This window comes from Corvus moneduloides, chromosome 5 (assembly GCF_009650955.1).
Source record: "Corvus moneduloides isolate bCorMon1 chromosome 5, bCorMon1.pri, whole genome shotgun sequence".
NCBI classification, from domain to species: Eukaryota; Metazoa; Chordata; class Aves; order Passeriformes; family Corvidae; genus Corvus; species Corvus moneduloides.
The window spans coordinates 72,029,929-72,049,259 of record NC_045480.1 but is presented as its reverse complement, the minus strand read 5'-3'; the positions used below and the strand labels follow the sequence as shown (position 1 = coordinate 72,049,259).

Below are 19,331 nucleotides of genomic sequence, written 5' to 3'. Positions count from 1 at the left end.
GTTGATGCTAGTTCAGGACATTGTAAATATGGGAGGTAGAAGGGGCTGAAACCAATCCCTTTGCTTGTTTGGCTGCTGATTTTGGAGGTGTTGTCAATGTGTTCTGTTTGCTGCCTGAAGCTCCTTTCAGTTCGTGGCTCTGTCTGTCATCTGTCCTTTCTTGATTGCTCTAGTTTAGCTGAACATGGGGTGTGTTTCTTTCTCCCGTTACTTCTAGACAAAATACTCTGTGTAAGTTGCACCAAACTTACAAACTTAAGTTGAGTGCATTTTGAAGGTTTCTCCGAAACTCTCTGGTCTTCTGACCATTCCCTCTTTTGCACTCAGTACTTGATACTCCAGAGGAGCTTGAGAAGAAGCGGATCTGCCGCATCATCACCCGGGATTTCCCTCAGTACTTTGCAGTGGTGTCCCGGATCAAACAGGACAGCAACCTCATCGGGCCCGAGGGAGGGGTGCTGAGCAGCACTGTGGTCCCACAGGTGCAGGCAGTCTTCCCAGAAGGGGCTCTCACCAAGCGAATTCGTGTTGGCCTCCAGGTACAGTGAAGCATTCACAAAGTTTAACTTGGTTTTATTTTTGGTGAAAAATCACCTTTTTTGAATGGAGACCCAGCATATTCAGCTTATCGTGTTCTATGTTGTCTATAATGCTTTTAGTAAAAATAATAAAAGGAAAAAAAAAATCCATGCAAAAGTCAAAGCAAGAGGTAAAGCTTTGGATTTTCTGGTTAGTTCAGAGCCTTGTCTATTAACTGTCTATATGATTTTGGGAAGCAATTTTGGTGATGATGCTGATATTAGTGTAGGTCATGGAATTTCCTAAATACTTTTTATGAAAGACATCATACAAGTACAAAGTGCTGCAATAATTAAATGTGCTGCTATTATTAAATGTACAGATTTTCAGTGTGAAGCAACCACCGTAACAATTCACTCCTCAGAGACAGAGAAGTCTTTCCCCTGTCTCCATCCTGTCCTCCTGCTGCATGCATCTGTAATTTACCTTGTCCAGGAGACTGTGCTTGTTGAAATGTCCTGGGAGTAGCTGAATAGCACAGTAAAACAGCCAGAGTTTGTTCTCAGGGGAAAAAGTGACTAATGGTTAAGTGAAATTAAATTAATGCTGTAAAAACCTGATAAGCAGCAAGAAAGGGGATAGGAAGAGGAGGCAGGCATGGGAAAGGTAAAAAAGTGAGGTCTCCCCTTCTCACTGGCAGTCAGTTCTTCTATCTGCAGATTTTCATGGAAAATTGTGCCATTTGAAAAGTTAAGGGGTTTGTGGGCAATATACAGACCCAGTTCTTTACCCACCATTAGACTGTTTTCAGTAACTGCGCTGTTGTTTCCTGTTGTTTTGGAAAGGCTCAACCTATGCACACTGAACTTACAAAGAAGATTTTGGGCAACAAGGCTACCTTCAGCCCCATTGTCACACTGGAGCCCAGGAGAAGGAAATTCCATAAGCCCATCACAATGACGATTCCCGTGCCCAAGGCCTCCAGCGATGGGCTCATGAATGGCTATGGAGGCGACACACCCACTCTAAGGTTACTATGCAGCATAACAGGTAGGCTGCCAGTCCTGGAGCTCTCCATGTGCTTCCTGAAACTGTCAGTCCCTGGGGGCTGGAAATGCTGAACTGATTACACCCAGGGGAAGCTGGGTGGAAATCTGACTGGGGCGAGAAGCTGTGAAAAATAAACTACTTTCCAAACAATTCCTGTGTAGCATAAATAACGTTTGTTGTTTGCACTAACGAGAGATGTGTAATATAATCACAGACTTCGGGCTTGGTGGTTTTTTTGCTTTTTCCTTACAGTTTGTTTCTTGGGAACCAACATACCTCTGCCTGGCAGAGTAAGTGTAGTACAGACTTAATGTCGCAGGATGCTTGGGAGGAAAATACTGGAGTTAAACACTTTACTTGCTATGATTCCAATGTGTTTAGCATCAGTCTCCCTTAAAAGACAGAAATGAGCTGCAAGCATTTAATTTAATTAATTAATTTAATCCTGTGCTACAGAGCTCGTTACTTAAAAATCATCTGGGGACTTGGTCTTTTCAGGGCAAGCCCATCCAGTCCTACTAGCATTAGTGGTGTAATACGGACCCAAGGAGGGGCATATCTGGAGTTATTACTGGTTTCATGGTAATTAAAAGCTGTAAAATATTTCTTAGAAGCCAAAAGTTGCTGACTTGCTTGGTTTTGATTTTATTTTTAAACCTCCGTCATTTCAGGAGGAACCACCCCTGCGCAATGGGAAGACATCACCGGGACAACACCGCTGACATTTGTTAATGAATGTGTTTCCTTCACGACAAATGTGTCTGCCAGGTACCTGCACAACCAAACAGGACTTTTACAGGGATAGTCTCAAATGCATGGCTTTGTTCCACAAATATTTCTGGTAAACTATTTTAGTTTGGAGAGTGGAATGAACAGAGATACTGATTATTATGCAAATTTCCATGGAAACAGAAATCCCTTATTTGGCTACCTCATTGCACATCTTGTAAGAGATATTACTTCCAGAATATCCAAAACTGAGAAGTCAGGCAGAAAGGGCCTGTAGGTGTACAAAGGTGAGGTCTAGAAGCGTCTCTTCCATGCGTCTGTTCTTGTGATGAGATTTAACTGCTTTCTTACTGAAAACAGTTTTTCATTTAAAAAAAGATAATATATAGGTATGTATGTATTTTAGTTTGTATCCTGTCTGTGATGTGTATCACAGAAATGCCCAAAAATCTCCTCCTCTGTAACAGGAGATGCAATTCATTACCTAGAAAGTATTCCATCTAGGCTGTGTAGTCCAGCAAACAGTGAAAAGAACCATGGATAACTTGCCCATGAAATTCAGTGCAAACATTCAGTGTCTGGGGCAGTTGTTACTGTTAGATTAGGTTTGTTATTTATTGAAATAGTGTGTTCGGTGTTAAAATGAGATCAGCTCTTGCAGTCCAACCTCCAGTTTAGCATTAGGTGAAATAAAGTATTGGTTTCTTATCCTTTCTCCGTTGAGAACGGGCTGTTTTCCCGTTAAGCTGGTTGCTTTGCTGATGCCCATTTCTTGTTTGGTGTAACTGAACATTCCTCTGTAACAGCAGTGACCGCCAGAGGGGGATCTTACAGTGCATTCAGCCCGCTGCTGCTGCAGAGGTCTGTGCAAAGGCAGGAATTAAAGGCTAATTTAAGAACCACGTGTGGAAACAAGATGCAGACTTGGAGGAGTCTAAGTCCCTAAAATTGTGAAGTCCCCAGCAAACGGCTACACGTGATAGACAGCCAGAATGAGGGTGGGACTTTATGGTCCTGCAATCCATATTTGTAGTAGATCTTTCCAAATCCTGATGATGACACGAAAATTGATCAGTATTGTTAATATTCTGTGATACAGGCAGGGCTCCATGTAGAGATTTTAACGGGTTCTGCCTCTTGTTTTTAATCTAAATGAGGGTTCAACTACCTACTTTGCCCCAAACATGATTTGAAATGCTGGTAAAGTTAAAAAATGGGATTTTTCATCTAATTTCTGACTCTTTGCTATTCAGAGTAATTTTTTTATATCTAGTTACGTCATTAATGATGGACAACAATTTTACCATTCATAAATTAATTCTGTCCAAAATGAGCTTGGGAAAGAGATATATTTGTCATGTGAATTACAGTGCAGACTTGGAGGCACAATGTTTGTTTTCCATTTCCTGAGCTGCAGCTTTTAAAAGATTTAATAAATGTTGGGGCTTTTTAGCCCCTGGTGTTTGACAGCAAATCACTGAGGCATCTGATGGTTTCTCAGAGGATGTGGCCTCTCCAGTTGGAGTCCAGCACAGCATAATTCTCCCACGCAGGAAAAGGAAAGGATCAGTGTGCAGTGCCTTTCTGTAGCACACATGCTTTCCCTCTTGCAAACGTCAGCAGCCTGGGCTTTTGAGCAGTGCGTTTGTTAAGCACTCTGAAGATCGGCACAGCACGAAATTCGCTGTTGCTCAGCTGCAGATGAGTAAGTGCAGAGCGGTCACACTCCAAAGGTGTGCTTTGGGCTTGCAATGCCGCGTAATCCACCGTGAGGAGTAACCCCCTACAGATCCGAGCAGCTTTTGGGCTGCCTCTGACCCCTCCTGGCTTCCGCCTTCATCGGCTGGCTGGGAAACTCGAGCTTCCCACCCACGCAGTTGATTTTACTGAAAAGAAACGGCATCAGCTCCACAGAGAAACTCAAGTGGTAGCTGGGAAAGAAGGTACAGGACGTGTTACTGCTTGGAAAATGCTTGGTGGCTACATTCACATAGGAGTAATTTCTGATGTGGCATGCAGCTTTGCACAGCAGACAGAGTCATTCACGTTCACCTGAAGACCTCAGGTTTTGCTGTTGTGTGTGAGGAATTGACTGCTTTTTCCTTTAAGTCGGATGGGAGACAAAACCCAAGAGTGACAATTCTTTTTGTACTGTATTCTGACTTGTTATCTCCACTTGCTGTGGTTACCTGCTAATGCTGCCAGGATGGGGAAACACAGAATTTCCTTTCTGAAATCCTTCTCTGCTGATGGCACCACTCTTTGTTTTCTTTTACAGATTTTGGTTGATAGACTGTCGGCAGACGCAAGAATCTGTTACTTTTGCTTCCCAAGTGTACAGAGAAATTATCTGTGTCCCCTACATGGCCAAATTTGTGGTGTTTGCCAAATCTCACGATCCCATTGAAGCACGGTTAAGATGTTTCTGCATGACGGATGACAAGGTGGATAAAACCCTAGAACAACAAGAAAACTTTGCTGAAGTTGCCAGAAGCAGGGACGTGGAGGTACTGTACTAGACTTGCAAGTTGTCTCCGTTTTCTAGTGTCTGCTTTTAAACGAACACTTTCTGCCTTTTATGTGCCACAAGGACTGAAAAATAATCTGCCAACAAGTACTGTCATGATGCAGTATCAGCAACCATGATAAGATGGAAACTTGCGCTTTTGTCAGGCGTCAGGAAAAAGTAGCGAGGAAACCCTGTTCTCAGAGGGAACCCTGTTCCCAGAGGGAACTGTCCAACTCCATCCACAGGGTTAAAGGGAGAAGGTCGGAGCCAAAAGCGATGGCTAAATCCCAACTTTCAGTACCGCCATAAATGCACATCACTAACCAGAAAAGCAGCTGACAGCGGTCACAGTTTGTCAGCACGTTCACATACCAAGAAGTTAAAGCAGCAGGTTTGATTCATATTCTGCTTTGCAAAAACAAAATTGCGTTAAACCTGTTGCTGAGCAGGCAAAAGCTTTCCTATGTGGAATGCAGCAAACTGCCTGCTAAATGCAGTTTTTCTGGCTCTGTCAGCTTCCTCAGAAGGGATGACAAATCAAAGGTGCTTTAACTTACATGGCACGTTCTGCTTAGTTCAGTCTCTTTTCCATGAGAATCCCACCTTTAAAGTAATTGTCCTCGCTGTTTCTGAAGCTCTGACAGGCATCTCTTGTGCAGAGCAGCAAGATAAAACATGGGCTTATCAAAGTGAATGACAAGGCTGAATTTCTGGAAAGTAAGGATGAGATAAGTGAATGGATTGGCACTTGGAATGGCACATCTGCCAGACTGCTGCTCTGATATTCAAACACGGGGAGGGGCCATAACAACAGCAGTCTGAAGATACAAGTGGTGCCATTGTAGAGAGATTCCAGGGAGGTCTTTTCCTAAGGCCTGCCTTTCAAAAGCTCTTAGGCCTCTGCAGATCCAGCTGAAATAAACAGAATCAGTAGGTACACACTCTGAGTTCTAGTGGCTGAAGACAATATTTCTTTGACTGTGGTGATGAGGCCAGGTTAGCAAATTGTGCTAAAATGGGAGTAAATCGAAAATCCAAATTAAAATCTAGATTTAAAAGTTTGCCCAGATTTATGACACTGAGTCACGTTTTGTCATTTGAAGTACTGCACTATTGTTAGTAAATTAACAATCTCTTATCTTTGGAATTTAATAATCTGAAATGTTTCCACACATTTTAGGTACCTAACAAGTCTTGTAAATGCTGACAAGTCCTAACAGTTCCAGACATTGATTGTAACTACTGTAGAATTATCCTTAAGAAGAAATCCTTATCACCTCACAAGCATTGATGGTTTGCTTTCTTTCCTGTCCAACAGGTATTAGAAGGAAAACCCATCTACGTTGACTGCTTTGGCAATTTGGTGCCACTCACAAAGAGCGGGCAACACCATATATTCAGTTTCTTTGCCTTCAAAGAAAACAGACTTCCTCTGTTTGTTAAGGTAATGTTGATAGCTCCGTTTTGGCTATTTCAGTTATCGCTCCACCATAGTTTTTTGTGAACAAAGAAAACCAAACTAGTTAATTTATATAAATTCCCAAGTGTACCCTAATTTTATCCTTGTACTATGCCATTTAAAAAACTTTTTTATGAGTAGGAAAACTTGCAAAATACAAGCCAAAGTAAAAAGCCTCCATTCCCCCCAAATTAAGTAATGCTTTAGCCCCCTGCGGTCAGAAGGGCTGCTGTCACTGAGCCCCCATCACCAGCCCTTCTGAGAGGGAAATGAGAGAGCACTGGAAACCTCTTCCCACGAACTTTTCTTTCTACCTGGACGTTCTGACTACAGTGGAGGAAGCCATTTCCATTACATAAATAAAAGTCGTGGAGAAATGATTTATGAATGGGAACTTCCAGTAAGCGGAGAAAACCAGCCCACTCCGTCATTGTGTTACAGTTGCTGTGCGCTGCTAGACAAATTTTAAACTTTCTCCCTCGTTTCCAGCAATATTTTGTAGCTTGTTTTAATTTACAGCTTCATCTGTGCCGCTGCCTTCCTTTGGCTTTGCTTTCCCCACCTGCTGAATTTTCCACCATACATTGAATACCCAAATATATCCGTACGTAAACGTACAAACAGCAGGGGGGAAAATGAAAACAAAACCACGTTGGCTTTGCCTACCTGGACATTTCTCCCCCATCTGGTGGGGAGAAAAACTCCTGCTGAACAGTTTTGAGAGGCACAAGTAGCTCGTACATCAAACCAGCAGATTAAACGTGTGTATTTTTGCTGTGCCAGGTCCGAGATAGCACTCAAGAGCCCTGTGGACGATTATCATTCATGAAGGAGCCAAAATCTACCAGAGGCCTCGTTCATCAAGCCATATGTAACTTAAACATCACTTTACCCATTTACACCAAGGTACTGAGACATTATACCCAGCTGTAGGCATCAGCATTGTCATACAAACAAGAACTGAGGAGGAGGGCAAAACGGGGTTAAAGCTTTGTGGGCAGGGATTTGAAAGAGGAAGAATTCTGTCCAAGGGCTTTCGGTGTCTTGGGTTTGGTGGCCCCAATGCCAGCGTTGGAAGTGTCACCAGGTATTTCCTGCGGACTCAGAAGAGATGAGTGGGAGTGCTCTCAGATGTTAAACACTTGCTTCCTTAGAAGTGCCAGCTTAGGATTATTCTCTCAAACCACAGGGGTTTTCCCTGTCCTGGTCAGATTAGAAGCTGCATGCCTTTTAGGGATGTATTTGCCTAAAATGGTCAGCATTTTTTAGAATATTATAAATCTTTATTATAGCATTTCAGTATAATTTTAAAGCCGAGCATCTCAACATACTTTAACTTCAAATGGTAATAGTTCCTAAATATTTCAAGTGTTTATAGATGCTAATTTATGGATGAAAAAGCATGTATATATTTGAAGTTTCGGTACAAATAAGGATCACTAGACCTCTAACCTTCCCTGTTTGTATTTTGCTTGGTTCTGTAGCCTTTTATGTTTAAATTGAACGTTTAGTTTTGTTGCTTTTTGACGTAAGAAATCAACTGCAGAAACATGCTGCATTTTCTTCTGTTCTGTTAAATGTTGTCACAAGTTACTTTTTCCTACTCTCTTCTAAAAAAAAATTGCCTTTTGCCTGCTCTGTTTTCCTCCTTCTCTTTTTGCATGGCACTTTGGGACCAAAAGGAATCAGATTCAGATCCAGAACCAGAAGAGGTAATGTTGCTAAATCAGCACGTTCTTGCCTACACACACTGCTCAAACACAACTAAGAGACACAACTCAGAACTCAGACACTTAGCTCAGTGCTGCGAGCACAGTGAAGAGGGCCTTGCACAGACTCACTTGGGGAAGAGACAGGGTTGAACTTCCCCCACGTTAAAATTACCAGGCTTCTCCATTTACCACATCCAACAGCCTGGATGTTACAGGTTTCTGCCGGATGACTGACACCGGGTACAGAACCAGCGTTAACCCAGAGGTCACACGTAGAAGGTTTGGAATGTTCGTCTTTAGCGTAAACCAAGTTGCATCCGCTCCCAGCCCCGTTCTGGCACTCAGAGATGTTGCTTGGGCTCTGACCCCGACACGAATGAGTCACATTAGAAAAGCATCCCCACGCTTCGATGACGTTCAGCTGTTGGAAACACCGTGAGAAGGGCCAGCTCCCCAGGGAGGATGGGCATCTTCTCCGTGCACAGATTCAGCAGTTCTGTGGCACCAGTTGCAGTTTCCTATTACCATTCCAAAAATATTTACCGCTGCTGTGGTAAAGATCACTTCTGTTTTTGTATAGGAAACTAAAGCACAGAAAGACAAGCTCATTGATGGCTATAAGCATTTTCAACTCTTTTTTGTTTACTTATTAATTTTTATCGTAATTAGTATGCTGACATACATCTGGGCTGATCTGGAAGAACTGAAAGTGAGGGAAGCTAGAACGCCCTAGGGATGCAGGGTTACCATGTAGGGCAGTCTGTGCATCAGAGGAATTTGGGCTATTATGGACCTGTTACACACACTGCTGAGTGTGAGATTCAATTACATGAGCCTGAAGGATTGCCAGGCACGTACGAACATGCACGTGTGGCCAGGGATTTCCTTCTGTTCCTTGTCAGCTCATGGCAAGGCAAGGATTTCCTAACATCTTGATTGAGACTGTGCATCGCATTTATCTTTATAAAGAATAGTTGGAACTATTTAAACCTTTTCAGCACTCGCTAAAATTACCTTGGGGGCTTTACCATGCACAGCACCGTGTATCAGCAGTACTGCACAGCTGATTTGCATTCTTCACAGCTGTCCTACCCCTACCACAAGTTTGCATAGGAAATTAAAGGTTTAACGCTGCTTCTGACTTTGCATATTCTGCCATAGCCAAATTTAAACAACATGTGCTGGTGTGGACAAATGCTAGCGGAACTGAAATAAACTGAAATTGCAAGGCAACCTCAAAAATTTGCTTCTTGAGTTTTCATAGTCTGACACTGTGTTCTGTTTAATTCTTTTTTTGGCAAGGACTTTGTTTGCTTTTGAATAAGAGTAAAATTGTAGGACTTTGTTGATCTGTACCCAAATAACTCTGAAAAACCAAAAAGGTGGCCTGTGAGGGCCATCACAGCTTCCATGTAAAGGTATCCATAGCTATTAGTGGCATCCAGCCCCAGGGCATGCCTCGGGCAGTTCTGCCATCACTTCTGCACCTGCATTTCGTCATCACTAAACACAGAGGCAAAAATGCAATCCCTGTTCTCAGAATGAACGTGTCCAAGGAAACACAAGGCATAAAACTTCCTGGTGCCTTTCAGATGCACCATGTGCCATCACATAACCATATTGGAGTATTTTGCTTTAGATGGGAAGAAATAAATTAGGAGCAATGCAACAAAATACCCGGTCATGCAGAAGTTTAGGCCCTCCATATTTGCTGTAAGAGCATTTAAAGGAAATACACTGCAACATGTTGCATCTACTGTTGACCATGACTATAGCAAAGTAACAGTTTTTCTGGTATTAGAGACCTTAAATAAATTAAGCCACGCTTTTGCTGTTATTTTAAATGCATTCTTGGTTCCATTTACGTCCGTGTTTCTCCGTACAACTAGCACTTCACTCGTGGCTCTGTATAGCAATTCTAGTTGAACTTTTAAATCTCCTGCTTTTTTCTCTTCCAGGTTGATGTGACTTCAGAAAAAAGTAAGATTTTCTTTTTTTTCTTGAGAATGTTATAATGCAGTTTGTATGAGAGATGGTTAAGAGTAAAGATAAGCATGAAAGAGAGCTAAGTTTTAACTGCTACTGCTCATAACATCAATACTTACAACTGTAATAGAAAACAATTTAATATCTCGGCAGCTATCCAATTAAATACGCTTTAACACGTAAATTAACAAGTAATGCAGTTTAAAACCGTTCATCTAAGCATTTACTTTCCTTTGACATCCCTAGTGATCCCGCTATTGCTATGTTGCTCGTATGAATGCTCATCCCTCCGCTTTTTTTGTTTTCTCCTTTTGTTGACACACCTTCTTGCCTCATATTTGAGACGGATGACAGTATCACTTTTAATGAAAACCTAATGAGGACTCCAACCGATTTCATTAGTCTCATGGAATGCAACCATGCCAAAAAGTGATACTGTCCAAAGGAATCAGGCTGTTTAACCCTGCCTCCCTTGCCCCACCCTTTACTGTGGTGAAATATGGCTGTAAATCTGACCCGAAAGCTTGGCGCAGCACAAACACCCTCTGAGCGCGCACAACCAGGCCGTGACTGTGAGAGAGCGCGGGGGAGGGGCTCGCAAAGGTCTCCTTTACGGGAGAGGCAAATCAAACAAATCTCTGCACACACTGAAGTGTCCCTGACGAGAGCTGCTTCCAAATGCAGCCATTCTTGGATCCGTTCAGGAAAAGAACGACATCTGCCTTGTTTCCAGTCTGGAGTGCAACGTCTTGCCTTGTTTGCAGTTAAAGTGCAGCGTGTCGCATTGGCCTCCGGCCGCTTCCTCACTGCCAAATCCCCCAGGGCCCCAGAGAAACCCCGGTGGGTGTTCCTGCTCCAGCCACACACTGTCTGGATAGCACTTCCAATTTATTTCCCACTGGAGTTGCTTTGCTTCAGGCTGATTAACTCTGTTATTGGCCAGTGGAAGAGTCATACGTTTGGTATTTATGAAAGTACATACTACAGTTTTACAGAATTACTGGCTGGCATTTCGGTGTGCACCAGACAGTTCACTGTAAAGCAGCAGCACCAAAAGACCACATTTTCAGCCCCAAAATACCCGCAGCAATCTGGCTCTAATTAATGTACAGCACAAATACTTAGCGCTCGTTGCACCCAGGAGAACAGTGTAGCAAAATGAATCCTTTTTACAGATAAAGACAGCTAATTCTGTGTTGCTTAGGTTCTCCTCATCTGCATTAGTGCTTTGACTTTTGCTGCGGTGCTGAAATGTGCAGTTCCATGTGACGTGCTACCTTGAAAGGGAAAATGTCCATTAGTAATTCCTAAGCATTGTGTTCTGTTTGTAACTTGCTTCAGTTCTCCACTGTTTTGTTCTGTTCAACGTGCATCTTCTGCTAGTCCTTGCTGAAATGAAATATTACCAGCAGGCAGTTAGGCATAGTGGGAATTAGCTGCAGCCACCTTCCTGTATGTTGACTGCCAGATTAGACAATATTTCACCACAGTATGTTTTACAGGATTTTCATGTACCTTTAATTTCTATGATTAATTTTTAGAGCTCTTGTTTTTAACTGAAGCTACCTACCCAGCAGCATTTGCAACACCTTTGCTTTGCATGGAAATAACTTGCCTTACATGAATTGTATGTATGTGTCTAGTGTGACTGTCTGTGACTTTGGGTTGCCATACATTACATTTTTTAAAACTCTGAAATCACGTCTAAGTTGATTCACAGTTTTTTCTTACTCTCTCTCCTTTTCTTCTCTGTCTTCTCTTTCCTCAGTCAGTTCATTAGTTGTCAATGAGGATGTTCCAAGGAAAGGACCATGCCTCTTAAAACAAAAGCCTGTTTGTTTCATTGTGTAGGTGTGAAATCCCCTTAGATGAAATGCCGGTTTGCAGCTGATTCAGATCTCTACGTATTTGATCGTATTTTAGATTACTGCAGAATTACTTTTCATTTTTTATTTTGGTCACTAAGAAAAACAAAACTGTTAACCCGATGTTACTCTGACAGTTTGCTAACACTGGCTTTCTCTTAGAGGAAATGGACTTTTCAATCAGTTCTAATGCTTTCCCCCTTTTTTCTTGTTTTTCTTTTTATTTGAACATTGATCTGTAACATCTGAACAATCTTGAGATGCCTCTCTTTGTGTAACTTCACTGTGTTTCTTCTGGCTTTGATTTGAAATTTTGTTGTTGTTGTTTTGGGTTTTTTTTTTTTTAGTGGTGTCCTGATTTGGTTTGTTCCAGCTTTGATACTGTATGTGTGGTTGTGCTCTAGCAATAAAGTGAAGCAAGTTATTTCCTGCCATTTTCCTTTTCAGTTGGTTTTCCTTCCCCCCCCCACCCCCGCCCTGTTAGCTTTGCTTTGCTCTTGTACCCTCAGATCTTGTGGATCCACCATTCCCAGCCCATTTTGTTGACCTTCCTACCACTACAGCCAAAGACTGTCATTTTCAGTCCTGATTACATTTTCCAATCTCTATTTTTGATTTCCATTTTACTTTCGATGTTTTTCATTCGCATCAAAGATGACGAGACAGAATCTACAGAAACATCTGTCCTGAAAAGCCATCTGGTTAACGAAGTCCCTGTACTAGCCAGTCCAGACCTGTTGTCTGAAGTTTCTGAGATGAAACAAGATCTGATCAAAATGACTGCCATCCTGACAACTGACCCTTCTGATAAATCAGGCTCCATTAAAGTGAAAGATCTTGAAAAGCCTGCTGAAGAAGAGCCAGGAGAACCTTTTGAAATAGTTGAAAGAGTGAAAGAGGACTTAGAAAAAGTAAATGAAATTCTGAGAGGTGGATCCTATACCAGAGAAGAGCACATTTTGCAGAAGTCCCTTTCCAAACAAGAACCCTTAGAAGAAGAATGGATCATTGTCAGCGATGAAGAAATCGAAGAGGCCAGAAGAAACGCTCCATCAGAAGTCACGGAGCCGAGCCGCGCTGAAGTCAGGGCAGACAAAGGGGCAACAAAGAAGGGGGAGCCGGATGCGACAGGAGTGGTGGATTACCTTGCAGAGGATTTAAAAACACACGTTCCTCTTCATGAGGTACAGCCACAGGCCTTACAAGAGGAGGGAGTAGAAGAGAAATTTGAAGCAGCAGTAGTAAGCAGGGATTCTGAAAGAAAAGGAAAAGACTCTCCAAAAACTGGGAAAGCAAGCTCGCAGGAGCAACAGAAGGCAGCCTCAGAAGTTAAGAAGCCCCTTAGGGCAAAATTAAGAGAAAAGCCAAAGCCAAAGGAAGGCAAGGCGCACAGCAGCGGAGAGAAACTGAGACTGCCTAAGCTTGCTGCAGACGAGGCACCGGCTGGGGAGCCTGGCCTAAAGGTGACAGCTGCTCCGGAGCCTAAAGCCGTGTCCCCTGTTATTGAGGAAACTCCCATTGGCTCAATAAAAGATAAAGTCAAAGCTCTTCAGAAACGAGTGGAAGATGAGCAAAAAGTACGGTCAAAACTGCCTGTCAGAGTTCAGGCAAAAGAAGGCCCTGCCGAAAAGGCGCCTAAAAAGCCTGCACAAGTCAAAAAGCCAGTAGCACACAAAGCCCAGCCGCCTGTCTCACCTTCTTCTAAGACAGAGAGACTCGAAGAGACCATGTCCGTTCGGGAACTGATGAAAGCCTTCCAGTCAGGGCAAGACCCGTCCAAGAATGTTTCTGGACTGTTTGAGCACAAATCTGTCAAACAGAAGCAACAGGCCCCCGAGAAGGAAACGTCCCGCAGGAAAACAATTCCTTCACAGAGTGAAACGAGGCGGGCGTCAAACCTCAAGACAGACAAACAGAAGGACAAACCAAGCACGGTGCCAAAAGCAGAGAAAGAGCCACAGTCAAAGAAAGGAAAAGCACAAACTTCTACCATGGAAACTGCCAAGAAAGCTGGTGGCAAAGACCAAGTAAAAGAGCAGAGCAGCAAAAAGCCAATCGAACCTCTCCCTCCGGTAATGGTTGCTGAAAGGGCCAAAGAAACAGCGCCTGGGAAGGGCAGGACTTCTGATGATCAAGGAGATCCTGACTTCCAGATCAGCCCTGACAGGAAAACCTCAACGGACTTTTCTGACGTCATTAAAGAAGAACTGGAGGATAATGACAAATACCAACAGTTCCGACACCTCTCAGTGACAGAGGAGGGAGAGCTTAACTTGGAGCAAGTACTGACCAGTCCTTTCGGTGCTGCTTTTCCCACAGAGTATGGGAAAGATGGATTCCTTCCTGCTCTTTCTCTGCAAAGTGCTGCTCTCGATGGGAGCTCCGAGAGCCTTAAACACGAAGGTGTGGCTGACTCTCCAGGCAGCCTACTTGACGGAACCCCTCAGATCAGCTCGGAGGAAAGTTACAAGCATGAGGGTCTGGCAGAGACTCCTGAAACAAGCCCAGAAAGCCTTTCCTTCTCACCAAAGAAAAATGATGGGCAAATTGAAGACGCTAAAGGAGCGGTAGGAGGAGTACACACAACAGCAGAAACATGTTCTCCGAAGGAACTCTCCTCAAAGGAAGATGAAAAAGGTATTAGTGAGAGGCAGCTAGATGCTGTTACCGAGACTAGTGAGTCTCATTCTGACCATGTATCAGAAGAGCGTGTACCTCCAGCCTCTGAAGAAGAGGCTGATAAACTTAAAGGAAGTAGCTCAGCTTCCATTATGAAAGATATTAGCAGGGATAAAGAATCCAGAACCACTGCACATTTCACTAAGTCTTCTGAAACACATGACACTGCTTTAGAGAAAGAAAAAGACGTAGCCTGTGAACGCCGTCTTACAGTTAGAAGTCCCCAGAAATTGGAACTTTCACTTGCTAGCCATGATAGTGAAGGCTTTAGCCCAGTTGCAGATGACTCTTTGACTATAAGCCATAAAGACTCCCTGGAAGCAAGCCCAGTGCTAGAAGATAACTCATCACACAAAACGCCTGACTCTTTGGAGCCCAGTCCTATGAAAGAGTCCCCCTGCCACGATTCACTTGAAAGCAGCCCCATAGAGCCAACAGTGAAGGCTTGTATTTTGGGGCAGGGTCCTCCTCAGTCTGTTCTTAGCAAAGCAGAAGCCTGCCCAGAGCTGGCATCAGTGCGTTCCAGGATTCTCCGTGACCCTGAGGGAAGTGCCGATGATGACAGTCTAGAGCAAACATCCCTCATGGAGAGTTCGGGGAAAAGTCCCGTTTCACCTGAAACTCCTAGTTCAGAAGAAATTAGCTACGAAATCACACCTAAAATGGCAGACGTACCAAAGTCAGCCACCATCCCTGAAGTCAACGAAGAACCGGAGGATGATTTGGAAAGTGAGCCAAAGAAGAGATTCACCCCCGAAGAAGAGATGTTTAAAATGGTGACCAAAATCAAAATGTTTGATGAATTGGAACAAGAAGCAAAACAGAAGAGAGATTATAAAAAGAGTCGTAAGTCAGATGAATCTTCTGTGATTGCCAATTCAGAAGCCTCATGTGAGGCCGAAGCACCAGAGCCAACGGTTGTAGGGGAAAAAGACACACCCACAGTGGTGACACCTGCAGCTGAATCTAGGAAAAGTTCTTCCTCTTCCGAAAGCGAGCCAGAATTGACTCAGCTCAAAAAAGAAGCCGACTCGGGTCTCCTAATGGAGCCTGTGATCCGAGTGCAGCCACCCTCACCTTTACCATCCAGCATTGACTCCAGCTCTAGCCCCGACGAAGCAGGTTTCCAACCCATTGATTCCCAACCACGCTCTGTCAGGATAGGTGAGGTTAAAGCACAAAGCAAAGGTGACAAAGAGGAGCCGCTTATCCTTGGGCGCAGCTGTAAGCCTTCCACGAGCACCTGTCATTCCAATGGTTGTGCATCAGCAGAAAGTGCTGAATCAAAAGGTTGTGACAGTACAGGTGACTGTGAGATAGTCAGTCCCGATGCCCTGGTTACACAATTGGGGTGTACTCCCTGTCACTCTGTTGGTGACAGTTCTCAAAAAGAGGTTCACACTGAGTCTTCACTAATGATTGAGCAGTGCAACGCTGCTGAAAAAGATGTCGAACCCATGGCAGCATTACCGCACAGAGATTTCATTTCTACGGGAGACGCGTCAGAGAAGGCAGATGATCTTTCTTGTGGACACTGTACCACCGAGTACTCTGTTCCACGCGATGGCAACCTGGCCGAAGGTGACACCGCTGACCCTTCTGCTTCGGCAAGGGATTCGAGAGAAGCAGATACAGGTTGTGAGGCATCTCACGGGGCTGGTCATGCTGAGGAGCCCTTACCGGAGGATTCATCCCTAACCACTGACACAGTGGAACTCGAGAGCTGTGCGGCAGATGCTGCTGATGGTAGTGATCCGCATATAGTGAGCCCTTACGAAAATGTGTCTTCTGGGCATTTCTTTATTGACTCTGAAAGTCTGGTAGGATCTGGTAGAAGCCTTCTATCTAGGGAAACCTATTCTGTTGTAGCAGGGAAAGATCAGACTGGCGAAGCTTTACTTAGCAGAGACACAGGCAGTGAATATTGCTCTTCAGAGGAAGTGTACGTGGAAATAGAGCCCAAACCAGAGGACGAATTTCAGACAATGTCACAAGGGTCTCCGGCCTCGGATTCAACAAAATTACCTGAATCTGCCCTTGAGGATATAAGAGATGAAACAGAGCAATTGACAGGTCAGGTTGTCATCACTAGAACCGATGTGGATTCTGACACGTGGAGTGAAATACGTGAAGACGACGATGCTTTTGAAGCTCGGGTGAAAGAAGAGGAACAAAAGATATTTGGGTTGATGGTAGACAGGCGATCCCAAGGCACAACCCCTGACACGACACCAGCCAGGACACCCACCGAAGAAGGGACACCACTCAGTGAACAAAATCCTTTTCTTTTTCAGGAAGGCAAGTTGTTTGAGATGACTAGAAGTGGAGCCATTGACATGACCAAAAGGAACTACCCAGATGAAAGCTTTCACTTCTTCCAGGGGGGGCAGGAGCCTCAGGAAGAAGTTTCTCTATGTGAAGAAGCAAAAGAAGCAGCAGAGGTGGAATCTTCACAGCTGAAGGGCTCACCAGACCCGTTTGCACCTTCAGAGTCAGAGGCGTCAGATACACAAGAACAAGATGCATTAAAATGCTCACCCCCGTCACCCGAGTTTAGCGACAGATCTGAAGAAATGACGGGTGAAGGTGTCAGCACAGGCACTGCAAAAGCAGATGTTAAATCCAGAATTCCAATTAAAATGGGTATTTCAGCTTCTTCCAAATCACCAAAGAAAGAAACCGCTGCCTCTGAAGCTGAGCCCCTCTCCAGAACGGAGACCGACATGGTCGATAGCAGTCAGGTGCCTTGCCTCATCTCTCCCGAGCAGTGTGCGGTAGAAGATGAATTAGATTTTTCCAAAGTCTCTCAATCAGTTAGTTCTGAACAGGGTGAGGAGTCCCCAGACTCTTCCCCAGAGGAACAGAGATCCGTGATTGAAATCCCTACTGCTCTAATGGAGAGTGTGCCTTCTTCTGAAAGCAAATCCAAAATCCCTGTAAGAACAGCTGCTGCCACATCGCAATCCTCACAACAACTGGAAAACGAGAGCCTTGCCCCGGATGACTTCCTAGACAGTTTGCAATGTGAAGGAAAAGATGGCCAAGCAAAACCAAAGTCTAAAATTCCCGTGAAATCCGCTTTCCAAAAAACCGAGCTGCAACACTTGTATGCAGACACATCCGTCCACAAGCCAGAGTCACCCAAAGCGCTCGACATGACGAGCGCGGTCCCTTCAAAACCAGACAGCCGGAGTAAATCAGAATCTGACGCCAGTAGTCCCGTGGATCCAAAGGCCAAACGTTCCATCAAAGCTAGGAGTTACGCTGAGGCTGAGGCAGAGGCCAGGGAGAGGGAGAGTGAGATGAAGTTTGAGCTAGACTCAGATGAGGCAACAACAGCAAGATCGAAGGTATTTTCTTCACGGTTGCCAGTTAAAAGCAGAAGCGCTACAGGCTCCCGCAGTGCTTTTAGTCCCACAAAGGAAAGTAAGGACCATTTCTTTGATCTTTACAAAAACTCCATAGAGTTTTTTGAAGAGATTAGTGACGAAGCTTCTAAATTAGTGGAAAGACTCACACAGTCAGAGAGAGAACAAGAATTAGTTTCAGATGATGAAAGCAGTAGTGCCCTAGAAGTTTCAGTTATTGAAAATGTGCCATCCAGTGAGACTCAGCAGTCAGTTCCCGAAGACATCTTTGACATCAGACCCATTTGGGATGAGTCTGTAGAGACTCAAATTGAACGTATCCCTGACGAAAATGTCCATGACCGTGCTGAAGGTATTTGCCAACGACTGGGATTCCCTGTGCAACGCATGTCATGAATTAAACTCTTTTTGTTTTCTTTGGTGCGTGTGTGCGTTTGTGTACAGGTGTAGTGTGTGTGGCATTTTCTTTTCAGCTTTTGGTGGTTAGTTGTGCTTTTTTTTCCCCTTGTGAGCTGTGTTTGGGTTTTTTATTTTGTGTCTGTGTTCTTGTCTGTGAAACGATCTCAAGATTGCAAACCATAAATGCTTATGGGGAAGTGTTACCTTAATAAGCAAAAAAACACTTCTAAACATATGTATGGTTTTATCATTAAACTGATTGCTTAGGTCATGCACGTTTTGGCTTTTGACTTTCCCTGGCCCTATTACTAACTCTTAACTTCTTCTAATAACAAATGTTTGGGTGTCAATTGAAAGCGAGACAGGCAAATTTATAGACTTTTGAGTTGGTACGCAAAGAGATCTGCAGGAGTTTTAAAGAACGAAGCTTTTTGTGTCCCCTTTTTTTGACGGTCCGTGTCTGAAGAAAACCCTGAGTCACGGGTAACGTTCGTACACGTTTTCTGGTACTTGGTTTTCCTCTCACCTACTTGTGTGCTAGTGCTGGGTAGCCCTAATGGAAATCAGGAGCTGAAATGACACGTGCATATCACGAACCCTAAGCAATCTCCTGATTCAGAGGTGTTGCAATCCACGTGCGCGTTCGGGGAAAATCAAAACTCAAATTCTGCCATCCTCAAACGAGCTCTGGGGATGGGAGGAGCTGTCAGTCTCACCTTTAGTAAAGGAATGAGGACTGACGAATGACCATGTGATTTTTCCTTGCCTTCGTTGTGAGCATTTTGTCTCACTCCCTGTCCAGAGGGTCAAAGACAATGAAATTAACAGTATCTCAAATACAGACCACAATCTCAAGTGCTGTGTGGGCTGTTTGAACACCACTTGCCCTACAACAGAAAGAACACGATCAGAAGCACCGGTCCCCGATGAATTCTTCCACCCTGGCATTTGCTAAGGAGGCATGGAAAACGATGGCTCTTGACTTTGACTAAGTCTTCAACTGAACGTTAGAAAGAAGTTTTAGAGTAAAATGCTTGGCCGAAACAGACACCGTAG

At 43.9% G+C, this 19,331-nt stretch overlaps 1 protein-coding gene across 47 annotated transcripts in view; it reads left to right on the top strand.

Moving 5' to 3' along the window:
• The window catches only part of LOC116444642 (ankyrin-2-like), a 278,123-nt gene that overhangs the window by 244,485 nt on the left and 14,307 nt on the right, over window positions 1–19,331 (top strand). For 34 of the 47 annotated variants that reach the window (XM_032110220.1, XM_032110252.1, XM_032110249.1 and 31 more), the window contains 8 exons: window positions 328–539; window positions 1,365–1,569; window positions 2,241–2,337; window positions 4,577–4,805; window positions 6,126–6,251; window positions 7,050–7,172; window positions 7,949–7,978; window positions 9,937–9,958. In XM_032110220.1, coding sequence (XP_031966111.1) covers window positions 328–539; window positions 1,365–1,569; window positions 2,241–2,337; window positions 4,577–4,805; window positions 6,126–6,251; window positions 7,050–7,172; window positions 7,949–7,978; window positions 9,937–9,958 — 1,044 coding nt within the window. Of the gene's footprint in view, window positions 1–327; window positions 540–1,364; window positions 1,570–2,240; window positions 2,338–4,576; window positions 4,806–6,125; window positions 6,252–7,049; window positions 7,173–7,948; window positions 7,979–9,936; window positions 9,959–12,483; window positions 18,229–19,331 lie in introns of all 47 variants that reach the window. The other 13 variants (XM_032110205.1, XM_032110209.1, XM_032110208.1 and 10 more) reach the window with 3 other exon arrangements.